The sequence below is a fragment of the Perca fluviatilis genome, chromosome 3, assembly GCF_010015445.1.
Source record: "Perca fluviatilis chromosome 3, GENO_Pfluv_1.0, whole genome shotgun sequence".
NCBI lineage: Eukaryota > Metazoa > Chordata > Actinopteri > Perciformes > Percidae > Perca > Perca fluviatilis.
The window spans coordinates 24,606,257-24,625,721 of record NC_053114.1 but is presented as its reverse complement, the minus strand read 5'-3'; the positions used below and the strand labels follow the sequence as shown (position 1 = coordinate 24,625,721).

Below are 19,465 nucleotides of genomic sequence, written 5' to 3'. Positions count from 1 at the left end.
CACCAGAACTGAAGAGGAAAAGGTGCAGAAGAAGAGTGTGGACGGGGTCCAGCATTGACTTGCCCTCCTGGCTGTGATGCTGCCTTGAATGCAAAGCGCTTACACCTCCATTAGGTACAAAACAATTCCTGTCTATTTAAAACTGAAAGGTAGAGTAAAAATAATGAAGCAAGCGACAAGATGGAGCGAGTGACACCCTTTACCAAAGCGAACAGTTCAAACACGGAAAGACAAGAGACTGAGACTGTTTCAGCCTCAATGTCAGGTATATTTTTGAATTACATATATATATATATATATATATATATATATATATATATAATAATATATATATATATATATATATATATATATATATATATATATATATATATATATATATATATATATATATATATATTACACATATATATACAATATATATTACACATATATATATATATATATATATATATATATTACGCATATATATATATATATATATATTACACATATATATATATATATATATATATATATATATATATATATATATATATATATATATATATATATATATATATATATATATATATCTCAAATGTGCCTGTCTGAACCTTTACTGAGTCCATATCGGCCCAGAGCCTAGGCTTGTGTAGTTCTCTCTCCTTGCTGGCGACACGAAACACTGTATCAGACTCAGTCACAGAGACATTATTGAAATGTTGACTGATTAATAGCATTATATCTGCATCATTTTTGATGCTTTTACTCGTGTACCACCCGTCTTTTTTTTTTTTTTTTTGTGGGAGGGATTCTTTAACTCTCCTTGCTATATTTTATTTGAGTGTGTGAATATGAATTTTGGCGGGAATGTGATAATGAGAATGAGTTGGGAGAAAGAGAGCACATTTTAATTATTTTAGTATGTAATTTGTGTGTATGTTTGTGTGTCCTTTCAGTAATGGTTGGTTTTTAATCGGTGAAATATCCTTTGGTGTTAAGTATGTTGCATTGAGATCAGGAGTGCGGTTTCAATGAATGGATTCTTCATTTTCCTTATTTGATTCTAAGTATTTTTTTAAAGGTTACTCAGGATTCACGTAAAGTTGAATAATTATTTTGCAAGAATTTATGTCATTAATATGAAATACACTTTAAAAAGTAAGACAATTAAAATCTGGGTGACTGAAGTAGTTTGTAATCTCTTAATAAACAACGTGACTACAAACAAATTCAAGCAATTGAAATCCTCTGTGATGGAGGAGCATACAGTATGTGCTGTCTCTTGGCCATTCATACACTGTTTGCATAACCTTTTTACAACGTCACTGGAGAAAAGCTTATCTTGATTGTCAGCAGACTGCAAACGTCTCTCCTGCAGCAACACAATCTTGCAGGTCTATAACAGTATATTAGGTAATTTCGTTTTTTTTTTAAACAAACAGTACAATGTCTATTCATCTGTATTTCAGTCGGCAGGAACACACTGATGTTTAGCCAAATAGAAATCTCTCCCAACTCTCTTTTTCCTCTTTTTTTGTGTGTTTGCCAAACCCATAACTCGGCCAGTGTGTAAAGAAGGGATCCGGGGTTAATTTTCACTTATTTATACCTACTCTTACTAGTTCTCTATTTTTGTCTCTAAGAACTCTTGGCATTTCACTAGGATAAGATGTTTTATGAAAGGGAAGACAGAATTGTTGCCTAGCTCCTCTTATTAACTTACTAAAACACAAATTTCTGGAGAAAATGTTAAGTAAGCAGTGTAAATCAACAGTAATATTTAAAGACAAAACAATAGATACAGGTGTGCACATTTTAATACCAAACAAGTGTTTAGCCGCTGTACAAAAGAGTATGTGCATATAAATATATATTTTTTTTAAATAATCAATTGAATGCATCTGTTTTCTACACGCAGCTGACATATTGTACATTGAGATCCTTGTAATTACCATTGTGTTTCCAGAGTTTTTATCTTCTTCTATTTACAGGTGTGGAACAGTGGGGGTTTGGTGTTTTGATTTTTTTTTTCGCTTGTTTTCACAGGCCTCTCCCTGTTCTGTATCATAACCACTCTTGTATTTTTTTCATGATCTCTCTCTATCACTGTTGTCTCAGTCGACCCAACTCGTGCCAAACTTGACCTACATGCAGTAGTTTGTGGGCTGTGATACGCTGATTGGCAGAATCTCTCTGGGCTCCAGTACTGTTCATGCAAGAGAAACACATCAAGTCAAATATTCCACCAGGCTCAGAGCGGCAGTGAAGGTGTCAAGAGTCAGAGTTGGACTCAGGTCAGAGCCATATACATTCTGACAACTCTGTCGTCAGCTTTTTTTCACATGGACCCATGCTGGATCGTAAAACCTCGGTAGCTCCCGACCCGACATAGTCTGGCTCATTAAGTTGTAAAAGGTTTGTTGGCTTCTCACTGTGCAGTCTTTCAAACCACAGTGCCCTCTGATGATTGTGCCATAAATACATCTATGAATAGTTGTTACCCTTATGTAGCATCAATATACGTGCGTTTGTCTAATGTAACCATTCACCCTTATCTACATTGTGGGGGGGGGGCAACGGATTTTTGTTGTTATTTATAGCTGTCATAAAACACCATCCCTAAAGTATCAGAAGTTCTCATTGACTTTTATTTGTGTGTGTGTGTGTGTGTGTGTGTGTGTGTGTGTGTGTGTGTGTGTGTGTGTGTGTGTGTGTGTGTGTGTGTGTGTGTGTGTGTGTGTGTGTGTGTGTGTGTGTGAGAACTTGTATACGACAATTCTTTTTTTTTTGTGTCCATCCCACCCTAAACAAACCGGAGAATAACCTTAAAGACCCAAAACACACCCGTTGTACGCCCACACAGGTGTTTTCACTTATAAACCAGATTAGACCGCTTCTCAGGACAAAGTGTACAAACTGCTTAATTGACATTAGGTTGCACTTGATAGGATGGGACACGTACGCCCTTCTTAGTTCCAGTATATTAGGGCATGATACCCTGCGTAACTCCACCAAACTTCAACCTGAGCACAGGTCTAATGAGCCTTAGTAATTTCAAAACCCATTTGTAGGTGTGCAGAGCCTTCAAAGCTGCTGTTATAAATATGTTTACATTCCGAAAGGATGAAATCAGTCAGATGCTATGTGAAAGATTACGCTTTTGATGATGAACACACAGGCAATTTCCGTCTCGTCTTTGCAGTACCGGATGGCACTAGCAACACAGCATCATTTCATCTTATTGTTTTGGTTTTAGGCCCTGCAACTTTACTGTTTTGGGTCACTCCCCCCACTGTCCTCCTCCTCATTGTTGAAACAGGAAAAAAATAAAAAAGTTATAAAACCCACTGTACATTACCTCCGCAGCACCAGACAGACACAGTTAGCGATTATCTGGTGAACATAGTGGAGCATTTAGCAGCTAAGGAGACCGATATTTTCCTCCGGTGTTGGTGGAGAAGAAAACTGAGGAGACTTCCTCAGTTCTGTGTTCACCTTTTATGAACACAGTTTACAGCTTATGATAACTAATGATTATGTTGGGTGACTTGGGACACAGTATCAGTAGGCTTTTACCTTTTTGAAATTATTATGCAAGTATTTATTGAGATAATCTAGGGTATTAATAGGTGAATAACACAAAAGTAATAAATATGGGATCTTTGTACATTTTTGTTTTTGTTTTGTTTCAGCAATTTAGCAGCAGCTTAAAGATGACAGGGCAACTTTTAAATATCTTAAGAAAGACTTTATGAATGCACACACAAAAACAAAATCAGTATTGCAAAAAAAGGACAAACAAACATAAATGAAGTACTTTGTGAGTACCGATAAGCACCATTTAGCAGAAACCAGTGTTGCATAGTCAGTTTCTAGAAATCCACCAGGGTTACATTACCCTTCATTTCCAGAGAGCGCTATCCCTGGAGAAGGTCAGAGTCAGTCCACATGACGTAAACCTTGGCCCTCGTCCAGCTCTAACACAGTGTACAGAAATTTCCTGGAAAGTCCCATTTCACCTCACCAGTATAAATCAGTGGTGTCATTTTTCTGAGGATGGAGGGCTATGAACCATCAAAGGTGTACTTACTATCAATCATTGACATCTACCTAACCCATCGCCACCACACCAAGGATCACAGACATGATGAGAAAATAGCACCTGAGTATTCCCAGAATGTCAGCTTTCAGCATCGAGTCGTGTCGCCTCCCGTGCTGCTTAAAGGTATTGCGCTGGGGCGGCCTCTATCTCACCCAGTAAGAGCGTTCGCCCCATTTTGGCTGAGTCCTGCAGCGGCGCGGGTTCAAATCTGATGCCCTTTGCTGCGTGTCATCCCCCATCTCTCTCCCCCTTTCATGCCTATCCACTGTCTCTATGTAATAAAGGGAAAAGCCCCCCAAAATAATCTTTAAAATAAAAAAAATAAAAAAGTATTGTGCAAACATGCATTTTGCTCAGTAAAAGAATTCAAGAGTAATTGAATAAACTGGATTACGTGTCCGTGTGTCAAGCTACTTTTGTCACTGAAAACTGTGACGCAGTGGAACTGGACGCTACAATCCAGAGCGATACAGTTTTTTTGCAGCTGTATCATGTGGTTGCATTGCTGTGCAAAATAGTCAAATTCTGGCTTGAACAGTTGAACAAGCTGTTATAAATTCCTGCTTGCCCACCCGTGATAAGGAGCGTCTCAAGAGCAGGGACTTTTCTGCTGCCTGCGGACAGCACAGATGGAGTAAGGTTTGGGCTGTAAGGTCATGCCCAGTTTGGGAGTGACAGTGGGAATTGTTCCTGGAGGGAACTGAAGATGAAACCTCTGCAGCAAAGTGGTGAAAAATAGGAACATCTCCATCCTGGCCAGCTGTTCGCCCAGGCAGCAACGCCTCCCTGTTAAAGGAAATGTAATTGTAATTAAGACTCACACACAGGCACAACATCTGGCCAAGTCATTCAAATCCTCCGAAATACAAGAAATGCACTGGGGAGCACAAACACTACAGTTGAGGAACAAATGGGTTTAACTGAGGATTGTGGGTGCTTTTCTTCATGCTCTATCTGTATGTCCTGTGATAATGACATTGTGAGAACTCTAAATGAAGAAAACACATTCATCATTTCATTCATACATTTAATTTCATTTTGAATTTGGATTTTATAGATGCTAACACAGATATGGGCAATGCACTGTGATCAAAATGGACTATATGGAAAATTCAAATGTTTTACAGTAAATGTTATTGCTCTGCTGGTAACAAAAAGGACATTTGTTTTATTGTATTCTATTAATGCGAAGGTGGGTTTGGATTTTAAGTAAATATGATGCTGGTATGTATACATGATACATGCAGTTTTATTTTTGTATTTCATTTAAGTGGGTGAGTAGCACTGAGAAGAATGAATCCAAAGACTTTAATTCAGTGTATATAAGACCTCATTTCTTTATGTGTGTTAGTTGGGTTTTATGTTTTTGTTGATAGCTTGTCAGCATCTGATTCTGGGGTCACCGCTGACCAGGGGCATACTGTAATGACCTGCAAGCTTCACTGATCTAGAAAACCTGTGATTTAAGTCTTGTTTTTATTTTCTATCAAGAGTGTTGGAATTTAGGATAAATATAAAGAGACTAACCCAAGGAGAATGGCAGGAATGCCTCACGCCTCACAAAGTTGCCATTGCTGTCCAGAAACCTCTGTGGTGAGAAAACGCCTGGATCGTTCCAGTACTTCTCATCAAAGTGCACTGAGTAGAGGTTTGTGATCACCATGGTGCCTTTGGGAATTGTGTATCCGTTGACTTTTGCATCCTGGGAGGTGGCACGGAAAATACCAAGTGGGACAATGTTGCAAAAGCGAAGGATCTCGTGTAGAACAGCCTCTACGTAAGGCATCTTCTGTTTGTCCTCAAAAGTGGGTGCTCTCCCATTGGCCAGCAAGCTGTCGATCTCTCTGTGCACCCTCTCTTTGCAGGAAAAAAAAACAGACACCATCAGGCATTTATTTATACGTAACATTACATAACCATTACATTTAGAGCAGCCTACAAACAGATGTGCATCAAATCTCTCGCGGGGTCACATTAGAAGTAAAATGTTCTCATATTGGGGTGATGCCTCTACTGTAACTGACCTTGTATGTTGGGGTAGAGAGCCATGTACAGCATGGCCCATCGCAGGGTGTTAGTAGTGGTCTCTGTGCCAGCAATAATAAGCTCACCCACTGAGTAGATGAGGTTCTCATAGGAAAAAGAAGAGCTGGGTTCTCCTGCATTCTGCTCCAACTCATCCAAATAGGCATCAACATAGTGGCGAGGTGCATGTGGCACCCTGCCCTGTGAGAAATCCTTTATAACCTGCAGCAAGAAGTCATACACCTCAGCAGCATTGCGGAACAGCTTCTGGTGTTTTCCAAAGGGCACATACTCAATCCAAGGGAAGGCGTTGTAGAGGAGGGCCCAGCCGCTGACTGCTAGCTCCACGTTCTCACTGAATATCTCAATCATGTGCTGGAAGTTGCGGTCGTCGTAAGTAAAACGCTGTCCAAAAATGATCAGGTTGGTAATGTTGGACACAGCGTTGGTCACCAGGTGTTTGGGGTTGAAGGGCTTTCCTTTGTGTTCGTCAATGGCATCGACAAAGAACATGCACTCCTCCGAGATCTTCCTTTCAAACTGTCTCTGGCCGCTGCCGAAATAACGGAAAGAGTTGCAAGCCAGTTTACGGTGTTCAATCCAGGCTTTGCCATATTTACAATTGAGAAGCCCTTTGGAAGTTGGAGAGAAAAAGAGTAAAACAGAGGAGTTTAATGATGTATCATGGCAGCTGCAATTATTCAGATAATGTTGAAGGACAAATAGTATGCACTGCAATCATATAACATCATCTTACCACCCATTTTGGTCATTTTTATGAATAAAGGCAGCGATGGGCGATCAGCAAACACCTCACTTTGATGGTAAAGGCATTCCCTGACGCAGTCATATCCAGTTAATACCACTGTCAAGATGCCTCCCAGGTCGAGACTGAAAATCTGAAAGGTACACATTGCAACATTAGCACTGTACTACTCCTTTTGTTCTTTCCACATATTTCTATGCAAACAAGTGTTCGTGTCAAGGACTGTTAGATTTATACCAAATGTTGCATTTTGCTTGTTTCCACTCTTTGGCACTAACGTTAGTCTCCAAACTGGGTTTTCACGAGCCAGACAGGAGAGTGAGTGAATAAAACAGACTCTGACCAGCCTTTTTCTACATTTACAGATGTCTTAACTATGTTTAACTTAAAATACCACACTGTGCCACCAAAAGGACGTCATGCGTCTTTATATGTATTTCTGGGAGGGGGGGCTTTCATTTTAGGGAGCCCCTGTGAGCCGGTTAATCTCCTCCAAATGCTACAGACCGCTAAATGTTAGGGCGAGTCTCTTTTGTTCCTTTCATAACTAGTTCCCTATGTGTGCGTGTATATGTATATGTGTGTGTGCATGCGCAAGAGTGTCATGGAAGTCTGAAACCTCTTGTAGGCTATAAGGTCATGCACTGCACAGTTTGCAGAGCACTCAGTTAAAAAGCACCGCAGTCCTAAAATGCGCTGTAGGCTGAGTGCGAGTCGTTACCTGTCCATGAACTTCACTCTGCTTCTTGAGGAAGACGTGCGGCTCGGTGGCCAGAGACATGATGTTCCCTATCACTGGGATGGGAGATGGACCAGGAGGAAAGCCCGGGGGTCTTCTCTGCTTGACGAGCTGGCGAACCAGCAGGAAAGCGAGGCAGGCGACAGTTAGACAGCCCACACCGAGCAGAGCCTGGGCGCAGGACACCGGCACCAGATACGGCGATTTCACTGAAACCATCTTCTCTAAAAGTTGCTCTTCCACTGCTAGACTACCTCCGCTGACTCCGGCTTCTCCTCAGAGCAACCGAAGCACATATGTAGGCTATCATCTTGCACATTTTCTATCCCCCCGCCTCTAAAGCTAAGATTGGCCAGAAAAGTCAGAGGCAACTGTTGGTGAACTTTGTTCTGCTCTTGATCAATAACCCGGATCATTTTTTGGTTGCTTTTAATGAACCTACAGATGGAGCAACACGCCATAAAAGCGACAAAGTCGCACTGCACTTCATCAAACCCATTATTAAAGTTGTAAAACGTTGGTGCAGACCAGCGCTGTAGGCTACGTGTTGCATAAAAAAAAACACTTTCACAAGCAGTAGCCTAACTGACATCAGACAATCATGCAAGTAGGAAATATATCATATATGAGGATATATGGGAGACTGGGGGGAATTAAACCGAAGGGCACACGATCCATTTCAAGGAAACTAGACAGAAAGGCACAGTCTGGAAGCGGCTTTCCCAGTAGGGATCAGGGTTTAAATTACAGGGGTTGGGGGTGGGGAGTCTGACCCCCCCCCCCTAATTAAAGGGATAGTTCAGATTTTTTGAAGTGGGGTTGTATGAGGTAGGCTACTTGTCCATAGTCAGTGTATTACCATAGACTGTATAAATAATGCAAGTAGCAGTACTGACGTCACCCATTAGTTTTTTTTTTGACTATGGAGGGGTTTTTTTTAAAGATAATTTTTGGGGCATTTTTAGGCCCCTATTTGGACAGGACAGCTTAGACATGAAAGGGGAGAGAGAAAGAAGCAAAGGGCTGCAGGTCAGAGTCAAACCCACAGCTACTGCATCAAGGAGTAAACCTCTAGATATGGGCACCCGCTCTACCAGGTGAGCTAACCAGGGACCCTGAACTATGGAGTTTGAAAAAAAAGTTTGACATTTTGGCCATCGCATCTTGGTTTTTTGAAAGGCGCTGTGCTAAACTAAACACTAGGGAGCGCAAGTTTAGTTTTTACGATTTTTCAACCAATGAAGCGAGTCATCCAGTGGAGTTTTACCAACGTGCTCCTTTCCATTCATCTGCATGAAGTACACAGAAAATTGGCAAACTTTCCCTTAAGTTACCAGCTAACGCTAGCACTAGCTAGCCAGCTTGGTTGTCAAGGTGCTACCGAACACTGAGCAAGACATTTTTAGGTGACCAAAATGTTCCAATTTACTTTGATGAAGTGAAAACACACGAGAGGGTCAAACTTTAAGACAAAAACATATGGACAGCACCCAAAAACATGTTCACAGCTATTTTAATGTAACCTACACAGTGCCATGGTTAGCATTGCTAAGCCGCTACCATTATTGATTTATCGTCTATTTTAAACTAAATGGGACCATGTTTACAAATAACCTGCTTTATTGAAGAAGACCTAAAAGTAGTGATTGAGACCATAAACTCATTATAAAAATATTTACTGAGGTAATAAATCAAGTGAGAGGTAGGGTTATTTTCTCATTAGTCTGGATCAACAGACTTCATTTCCAGAATAATCCCCGTCTGCTGGATGTCCCTCACCTTCTGCTCTCCTTGTGTTGACATTGTTAAACTCTGTTTGCTTCGGAAAACAACAATCAGAACCTCCGAGCTAGCAAGCTACACGCTGAAAATGGCCTATGTGGAAGATAATTTGGATCGGCGGTTCCACACGGTCTTCACTTTTAGATCCGGAAGTGCCAGGTAAAATTACTGTTTTTTTTATCAAAGAAGTCTGGTGGCAATGAAGAGAGCATGGATTTGGAGCAGCTTTGTCTGACAGCAATGTAAAGCCGTGATCATTTTCTAAATAAACTGCACTTAAACTGATATTGTTTTTCTTAGGTGGGCCTTGGCTCAAACTGTCACTATATCTTGACAGTAGCACACACAAACAGATAATCTGAAAAAAAAGCATGTTCCTCTGCCACCTTCTAGTGCTCCTAATGGCATTTGAACATTTTCCTGTTTCCACCGCGCCCATAGACTTACAATCAATCAGAGCCAGTAGTCAGAAAGTTTGTGACCAAATTGAGCCAAAACCAAGCAACACCAACAGTCTGACCGGATAGAGCAATCTTTCTCATTTTACAGCAAAACAGTACACTAAAATATGTTTCTGAAATCATTTGTGGCAAGAAATAGGCAATGTAGTAACAAATTCTTGATTCATATTTGATCAGCGCTGCCTAGTTCTACAGTTTGACCACAGTTCACAAGCAGTCATTGGCACTGGGTTGGATACTTCTCGGCTTTGGTTGGTTGTTTTCCTTATGCCGTTTAGAGCAGCAGGAGGAGGCAGAGGAACGTGATTTATGTATACCGTCAGGATATATTGACAGTTTGAGCAAATATGACAAGTTATTTTTTATGAAAGTTACCAACTGTAGCTTTAACCGTATTGATAAATCCATGGCACTGTCCTTGGTGCTGAAGTAGCAGGCGTATTGGTAATTGTGATTTTGCGACCTTTCCCACCATTCTGTCAGTTTCGTCTTGGATCAATAATATACTTGTTAGCTAGCTGATATCACGTCCTTTCAGCCTGTGCGATTTAAAACCATCTTCTCAATAAGTCTTTTTTCCACTGCTAGACTACCTTTGCTAACTCCCTCGGCTTCTCCTCAGAGGAACTCAAGCACATATGTATTATCTTCCACATTTTCTAGCCCCCTGCTAAGATTGGCCAGAAAAGTTAACTGTTGGTGAATTTTGTTCTACTCTATAATAATGATATTATTTTTTCCATATCATTTTTTTGGTTATAGGTTGAGTTGTTGGATACTTTCAACAATGCATAAATCAGACTTGCACAAGCAGTGGACTTAATTGACATCAAAGAATTATGTAAGCATTATTTAAATATGGCATATTTGGGTGAGACTTTGGTGGATTAAAGCGATGGGCACACCCATTGTCTCCAGGAATCCATGGACAAAAATGCACACACAGTCTAGAAGCAGCGTTACTAGTAGAGAGGTACGTGGAATATGCTGCAGCACGTTTGAGATCAATAACAGGTTTTGCAAATGTTCTGCGAATTTTAAATGCTGCTGCTTCTTGGATCCTAAAAAGAACAAAGTTGAACCAGAATAGAACAGTTTAAAACTAAAATAGATAATGTAATTATGTCAGAGAACTCTAACGTTAGGTTCAACTGTTTAAGCTAAGCAAAAGCACTCACACGCAAGTTAAAATGATGCTTAGTTAAAATAATAAATAAATAAATAATTAGTATGATGAACTGTAAATGTAATGTCAAGGTGTTTAAAAAGTAGATTATGTGCACAATAGTTAATAATGTAACTGTCAGTCTTTATAACAGTTAAAGACACAGGACCACACTGTTTATATTGCTCATTATGTATTTTGCTGTGTTTTACTCATTTAGGCAACTTCATGGGTTCAAGGGTTTACAGGCCACTTTGTCTCAATTGTTAGTATGTTGCTAAACATAATAAAGTTTGAGGTTTCTGGAAAGTATAGCTAAACATTATGTCAATGGCAAAATTAATTAAGACCACAAATAAGCTTTAAATGAAGAAAGCAGAGCACAGATTGAAATATAGAAAAAAGGAAAAAAGAAAATTCTTAGGAGGTCACTGGGATAGCAGTCAGAGCAGAAGATAAGCCAAGGGTCATCTGGAGGAGAGGCAAGAAAAGCCTGTCCAGAGGATTGTCTTAATATACTGTATTTATGCTACACAATGTATGTACTTTGAGATATAATCATCTTGCTGTAAAGGCCTGTCTCACAGGTATTGTGATTTTTCAAATTGTGATTTTAGCAGCAAGAAATTTCACTAAATATATAGAACAAGAGATTCCGATATGATATGATGATACAACTTCAAAGTCTAGTTTTGTTTTCTTTATGATTTTCACTATATAACATTTATTTATGTTTTCTACAATGTGTTCACCTATTTTCTTGTTTAAACATTCTGTTATTACTCAACACCAATTTCAACTCATATATAATGTTGCCAATCCTGCTTAGCTTCCATTCATACGAACAAAGATTTTAACAAAATGAGGAAACTGAGTAAAACACACACTTTGAAATTGTCACTGAATCCCGCATCAACCACAATATCACAAAATGTACTCACAGAAATCGTAAGTTTTTTTCAGACTGAAATTGTTAAAAGCGATGCATCAAATAAGATTTGATCTTTCGATTGAAAGAAGTTTTTAAAAGCCTCTTTTGTTTTTCAAAATTGAATTAAATTAGGTAACCCTGTTTTGTTGTCAAGCAAATAAACTTTGCCCCAGTAAGCTGCTGCAGTTTCCCTCACCTAAACACATTAAAGGTTAGGTCACACACTACGTTTGGAGGTTAAAGGTTAAGGTAGGCACCACATTCCAAACTTGCGTACTGGTGTAAGATTTTTCAAGCTTGTTGGCTAAAACCTGGACTCCTCCAGACAGTGCAGGACTGTGCGTGGATGTTCTAAAAATGGGCATAGATTTTTAAAATCTGAATCTTAAAAAGTCTGAATCTTAATTTTTAAAAGTACCAATATATTTCACATAACCCCTTTTAACTACTATACAGTTTCATTTTTATCTACACATTTTGCCTATACCGTCTGTAGATGGAAGTCGAGAGTAGATAGAGCTTGCAAGGGTTAATCCAGGTAAATAAAATCTCATTCATGGGGTTTTAAACTATAACCAATTTGCACTTTTGGAGAACCATGCTGTCCGCTTTGCTGTGTGATCGGTTCATCACGACTAACTCCTCATTAGATATGAAGTTGTTTATCCAGCCGTTCCTGCCTGCTGAGCAGCTGGTAAGCTTTTTTTCCTTAGATGCCTCAAATGGCCTCTACAGACCTCTCCCAGTCATTCAGATTTGTTAGGATACCTAATGAGGACATTCTTGCAAATTACTTCTTTGCTTCCTGCCAGCTCCACAGACTTAAAAGCTGTTCTGGAAGCGTTAAACACATCTGTCAAATGTAATCAAATAATCATGTTCTGACTCTTGCATTATCTTCTTAGTGATCGGATTAATCACAACCCCAGCGACAAGAGTGTCCAGGTGGTTAACGTTGACTATATTTGGCAACATGGATTCAGAAAAAAATCACAAACCACAGTTTTGACCACCAAATATTTGACACAATCACGACTGCTAGGCAATTTAAAGTTTAAAACATGTTTTATTTATGTTTATGTTATAACATGTTCATTTGAGAAGCCAAGGATATACAGTTGTAACGTAAGGAGTGACAAGCCGTAAACGTTAAAATAATCAACGTCAAATAATCAATGTGTTCTTATGCCCTGAGGTAGAAGTAGGCAATATGGATTGATAATACTATATATTATATATTCTCAAAGGTGCACTTAACCAATCTACTCAGCCTGTGAAAACAGTTTTAAAATGTCTTCTTTGGTTCTGCAGGGAGCTTTTCAAAGTTTAAAAAATAACCCTGATGATGTCACCAGCTTGCAAGTCAATTAAATACCATAAAAATGACGGTATATTTCATCACCTAATACTACCCTCTATAATAATAATGTATACTTTATTAGTCCTGCAAGGGGAAATTCCAATCTTCTCACTCTGTTTTTACACGCAAGCCTGAATTACACACACATGCTCAGTACCTATAGATGTCAGAGTGAGGGAGCTGCCCATGGAAAGGCGCTCCGAGCAGTTGGGGGTTCGGTGCCTTGCTCAAGGGAACCGTGGAAGTGCCCAGGAGGTGAACTGGCACCTCTGCAGCTTGTGATTTAATACAGTTACTGTATGTGTGGTAAAACAGCATCAGTCTTTACATTATAAGGCCATTTGAAATGGGTTCTTCCCGTTTTTTGCTTTATTTTCACACTTAAAAGCTTGCTCCTTTGGGACTGGACTAAATTACTTATCCCCAAAATTGTCATCCTACAATTTGTCTCTATGAAGCACTACCTCTGTCATGATTGGAGGATTTTGGAACATGTTAGCTGATACTGCAAAAAAAGATGTGATTCATACTTACAACCTGGCAAGTAATTCAACTCAATCAAAAGCCGACAGCAGTGCAAATGGAACCGTACTGCCATTTCCATCAGTTTTGTGGTTCCAAATGAATATGTTGTGCTTAGGTGAGTGGACATGCTAAGGTGTTCGTGCAGATCAGGTAGCACAGTTGCTGTCAGACTCGTTGACTCGTTGCACAGGACATTAAAGTGGCAAGGACATACCACACACCACATCTACAATAACAGCTGTGAAAAATGCAATACATAACAGTTTCAATGTTTTTTTCTGTGTGCAATAAGATAATGTGAAAAATCTCAGGTGCAATAATAATATCTATATTTACACAAGTAGTCGTTTTTAATACAGTGTATGTTTCCGGTACACTTTTACAATTATAACTTCATTTATCTTACAGCAGTTTTCTCTTTCATATTGTTCTACTTTTAAATTAAATTTTGTATCTTCATATTTAATTAAATAGTTATATATTTTCTCTGTATTTTTTTGTATTGTATTTTTTCTCATATTTTTTGTAGAGTTGACTCTCAGAGCAATGCACAAAAACTACTGGTACGCCCCTGTAAACATCTAATATATTCTACACATTTGGGTGTTAACCTACACTTATCTGCTTAGACTGCTCTCTTCCCAACACAATAGTATCTCCTAATACAAATGATCTGGGTTCCTGTGATCCTTTTCCTCTCTTATTAAGGATCTGTCTACATTCTTGGACAAGGAGCAAATTTTTTATTTATTTATTGCTTACCTAGTAATTGCCCATTTATACGCTCACATTTTCACAATCCTCATCTGCTTACTTTAATATTTGATATTTAACTGTGGGATCATTCCAATAAGTGGAATTATGCAAGGGGTCGATATGAGAGAGCATTGAAGGAATTTCTCTTTGGGGCTTTTTATTCCCAGCCAAGAACGGTGCTGCTTCTTTTTGGGAGAAGACACATTCACACTCATTTAGCTGAGACTGTCGCTGATGAGCACTGCACTGAGCATAACACTGCCCTCTCTGTCATGAATGCTCTCCTGTGTTGCAATTAATTTTCCAGGCCAATTCGTGCATGTGAACAGTGTGAGATAATTGCATTCTTGACAATACATTTTTCCCCTTGGAATGTATTTTCTCTGCCTCAACTCACATCCCTGGTCAGAGCAGGAAGTGGTGAATCAAGGCCTGGGAGCAGCGTGAGTGCAAAACAGTGTGGAGAGTATTTACTTTTAAACAGACAAAGGGGGATCTTGACTTGTTATTAAACCCTATTTTTTAAACATCTTGAAGGAAACAAAAACCATGCCAAGCTGCTATTCGTGGACTTCTTGTCAGCTTTTAACATGATCCAGCCCCACATTCTAATTGATAAACTTATCAATAATTTTAAGTTTAGATTCTTGACTTTTTAAAATCCACAACTCAGAGAGTGAGGGTTAATGGATGCACGTCTGGGGAATTGATATCATCCACTGGGTCACCCCAGGGCCGTGTCCTTTCCCCTCTCCTCTACATTCTTTGTACCGACAACTGCTGCTGTCGGCACGAAAATAGGTCAATTTTAAAGTTCGCTGATGACTCTGTAATAGTCAGCCTCCTACATGACAGTGAAAACAGCCACGGTCCTGTAGTTGATGAATTTGTAGATTGGTGTGGCATCCCTTCACCTAAATGTGCAGAAAACTAAAGACATGTATATTGACATATAGACACAAACCCACTAACATCAACCAAAATACCATGATCAAGGGACAGACTGAAGACTCTGCTGAAACCTAAACATTTCTTGGGACTATAGTGGATCACAAGCTTAAATTTACTTTCCACTCTGAAGCTTTATGCAAAAAAGGCCAGCAGCGCCTGTACTGCCTGAGGAGACTGTCCAACTTTCATGTCGATAAGTCCCTCATGATTCTGTTCTATACAGATCTTATACTGAATCTGTCCTGACCTTCTCTCTTCTCTGATGGTTCAGTAATCTTAACATCAAGTCTGAAACTGCACTAAATAGAGTTGTGAAGATGAGCAACAAGATATTGGGAGTTCAACAGTGCATTATATGTTGAGGACGTCAGAGATGTTGACAAAAGGGGTTGGTGATTTAATGTAATGGATGCTGATGTTGTTGTTGACAATGGTTGTTGTTGACTACCTTGTAAGGCTAATAAGCACTTTTCCTACCCTGTGTAGGCTACCCATGCATCTTGTACTTGTATTTATTTGTTCTCATACTGTAACGGTTGTGTTCCAGTTTTTACTGTTGTTCAGGCTTACTCTATTACCCCACCCCCCACGCCACCCCACTCGTGACTGTGTGTATAGCTCGCATGTATTTACGTGTCTTTTATGTGTTTATACCTGCTGCACACCCAAGCGCCCTTTGGGGACACAAATAAAGTTGAAGTTGAAGTGGAAAATTGGCACTTTTCATGGAGGTAGAGACATCCATCTTAGCTGCTTTAGAGAGGAGTTCACGTCACTTTTAGCTTTTGTAATTACAATAATATTGGAAAATTTGCAAACAGTACAGTAAGATTGTTTGAGCACTGACATCCAAAATCCATGTAATATAGACATGGTTTTCTATCTTCACATATATGCTTTACTTGGTTGACATTGCATGAGAAGCTGGAGATGAGTAAAGATAAATATATGAACTTCACATTTCCTGGCAAGGTACTCAAATGAGATCAAAACCATAATCATTGTGTGTGTATAGTTGGAATCTCTCATTCTAAAGTCTTTAGTCCACCATGAGCAGTTTCTTACATCATGTGGAGCTGTTAGAGACTAATTTAGTGCTTCTGGTAGGGAGCCTGCAGGTCTGTTCAATAGTACTAAAAGGCTCATCTACACTAATGAATTTCCTTGTGATGAAAAAACTAACTGGGAGGCAGGAAGCTTTATGACACATCATCCAATATTGTTACATAAAGGGAAATTACAAGATGGCAAGAGACCAACAGCCCAGTATTTCTTCGGAGAAACTGGATGGACACTACTGAAGTCTATGAAGGTTTAGTTTATCCATGGAGAGTATGTGACGCTATTCCCATACAAAAAAGGCATTATTTTATCTAACCGTGTTTAAATTATGAAAATGAGCAGGATCAAAACATTTATCTCGGTTAAGTAAGAAATTGAATTTGTTGCAGAGACATAGGAAGTTAAAATCTACTTTGTACTCTGTGCTTCAGAAACTGACAACAAGGTTCAATGATCATTAGATCTAATGACAAGTTGGAGACAAATTACTTTACTTTGGTATTTACCAACACACTTCTAAATTGTTCAGCAGTGTGTAATAGGGCAATATTATATTGAAAGATGCGAGGGAGCAAATTCTTTGACTGTTAGATATCATACTGATGAACATACAGTATGAGCCATGCGCTTGGCCTTTGACCCTGTTCCCCTTGCCACACTAAAATGCAACTTGAGTGAGTGACTGCAACAAAAGTTATTTTTTGTTCAGCACATTGCCATCTGGTAATGTTATAAAATATGACTCACTTGTAAACATTCACTGTCTTTGTAAATGTGATGAAATCTTGTGGTATTTCCATTTTTTTGCCCGCTCCATATTAGGGCTGTCAAAATTGCTCAGAAATGACGTGCGAATATTCCCTCTAAAAAAACTCATACCGTGCGTTCATGGACATCGGAAAAACGTTTTTCCAAGAGAAAACGTCACCATTCACGTCCTGTGGGAATCAGAGGTGGGAAACTCGGGCTGGATTTTGATAACCGAGTTTCCCAGTTGGTGACGCGTTGTTGACAACTGACGTTTGATGGAGGCGACTTTGGTTCACTGAACATATTTCAATGATAATAAACTGTTTATTGTGGACAAATGCCTCTGCCAAGAAACATACACAGACATAATATGTTTAAAATTATTCATAAATAGGCCTATGTATAAAAAAACAACACATTATCCGTGTCTTTTCCCGTTCGTTGTCCTGCAGATAACACAAAAAATAGCCTACACTTGGCGATGTGCTGTTTGGATGCTCGCATAAGAAAACAGAGAATCTTCTGTTATTGTGGCCTCCATGTTTTCACACACCTGATGCTCTAGGCTACGGCCAACAGTTGGTGGCAGTCATGCAAAAAGTTGTTATGCCAAACGCCAATATAACAGAAGAAGAAGAACACGCATCCCGACCATGTGAACGCTGCCAGTCGGAAAAACAACGTAACCAGGGGGGCGGTGCCTGTTATTCCGAGGTGGCATGAACGCAGCATTAATATTCGAACTATTCGAACATCTGGTTGCGCATGCGCATTTTGTCAATGACGCGCATTACGTCAATAATAGGACAAATTAATACAAAGAGACATAACTACTTGTATAGGTAGTCTATTTAAGTTTAAACATATTTGACAACGTATTACCTACACAAAAACAAGTAAATCAAATGATGACCAACAGCGCAGACCTCACGCTCGCTCGCTCGCTCGCTCGCTCACTCGAGCACTTTCTCTCTCTCGCCCTCACGCTCTCTGCGTAATGTGCGGCTGTGCGCATAACGGTTTAAAATGAACAACAATAAACACATTTTGAGTGCTGATCAAGATTTTTGTGCAAGCAATTTAAGGTCGCGACTATTGTCCCAAATATAGCAGGCTTCATTCAGTGATTGAAACAAATATTATTAACATTAACAGTTTCACAGTAGCCTATATAGAACCGACATTGAACGCTCCGAGCGAGCTGTGCTGTAGTAAACATGGAGCTTTTCCTTGACATGAAACGGTAAATAATCAAACCAGTGGAAGCAGTGCATTTAACCTTTATGCATGCATATCTATTCAGTCGTAGCATACACTTTAGTAATGTTTCTGTTTAACGTTAAATAAAATGAGGCACACAATTCCGAGAAATGTGACAACAAAGAACTTTTACCCTGAGGTTCATACAAAATAAAGTGCTTTTAAAAAAGAAAAAGGCTACTTACATTCTTGGCGCTTGTATTAAAAAAAAGGAAGAAAAAAAACTGACTTCAATTTATTCCATTGTCTTTTTAGTGCACTGTCACCGTCGGGTCATAGGCCTGAAGGCCTACAGGTTATTTGCCAAAAACACAAGATGGTCCACATTTGAAGGGGCCAGTGCTGATCTCTTTTTATTTACTATATTCCCGGCGGAGGAAAAGACGCGTTCAGAGCGCACTGAGGATCCGGGGATGGAAAGATATTTCTTTGCCATCTGGGCGACGTGAGGGTATCTCCCAGAGCCCAAAGTTTTCCACCACATGAGAGGATTTTGTTGAGCAGGTATTGGAGACTCTTGTTCATACATCAACATCTCTTTTTGAAGCAGCAGACTGTATTTTACATAGCTTGCATACAACTTTATCTCGCGGCTCAACTATTTTACCTCCTACCGACCAAAATCCAAAGTACTTCCAGACATGGCTTTTTAGATTTTTGCACTTTCTGCCATCTTCCATGCAAGACAAGTCAACTTTCAGCAGTGACGCTGTGCCAGACAGTGCGACTCCTGTGACCTGTCCCTGAACCCTCAGGCGCACTAGCGCGCCCACTCGCAAAGCAGACAGCCAGAAAGCCTCTGCTACCGCGAGCGTTTTTTTCCACATTTCCTTTTTTAATTCGAA

The 19,465-nt window shown here is 39.5% G+C and overlaps 1 protein-coding gene across 1 annotated transcript; it reads right to left on the bottom strand.

Moving 5' to 3' along the window:
* Positions 1 to 3,838: 3,838 nt before the first annotated feature.
* On the bottom strand, positions 3,839 to 8,166 carry LOC120556334 (vitamin D 25-hydroxylase). The gene is made up of 5 exons (XM_039795875.1): positions 7,600 to 8,166; positions 6,870 to 7,011; positions 6,112 to 6,744; positions 5,615 to 5,944; positions 3,839 to 4,873 (listed from the first exon to the last, which is right to left on the bottom strand). Exons 1-5 carry the CDS (start codon positions 7,834 to 7,836, stop codon positions 4,677 to 4,679), a joined length of 1,539 nt encoding a protein of 512 aa, XP_039651809.1. The 5' UTR covers positions 7,837 to 8,166; the 3' UTR covers positions 3,839 to 4,676.
* Positions 8,167 to 19,465: the final 11,299 nt, after the last annotated feature.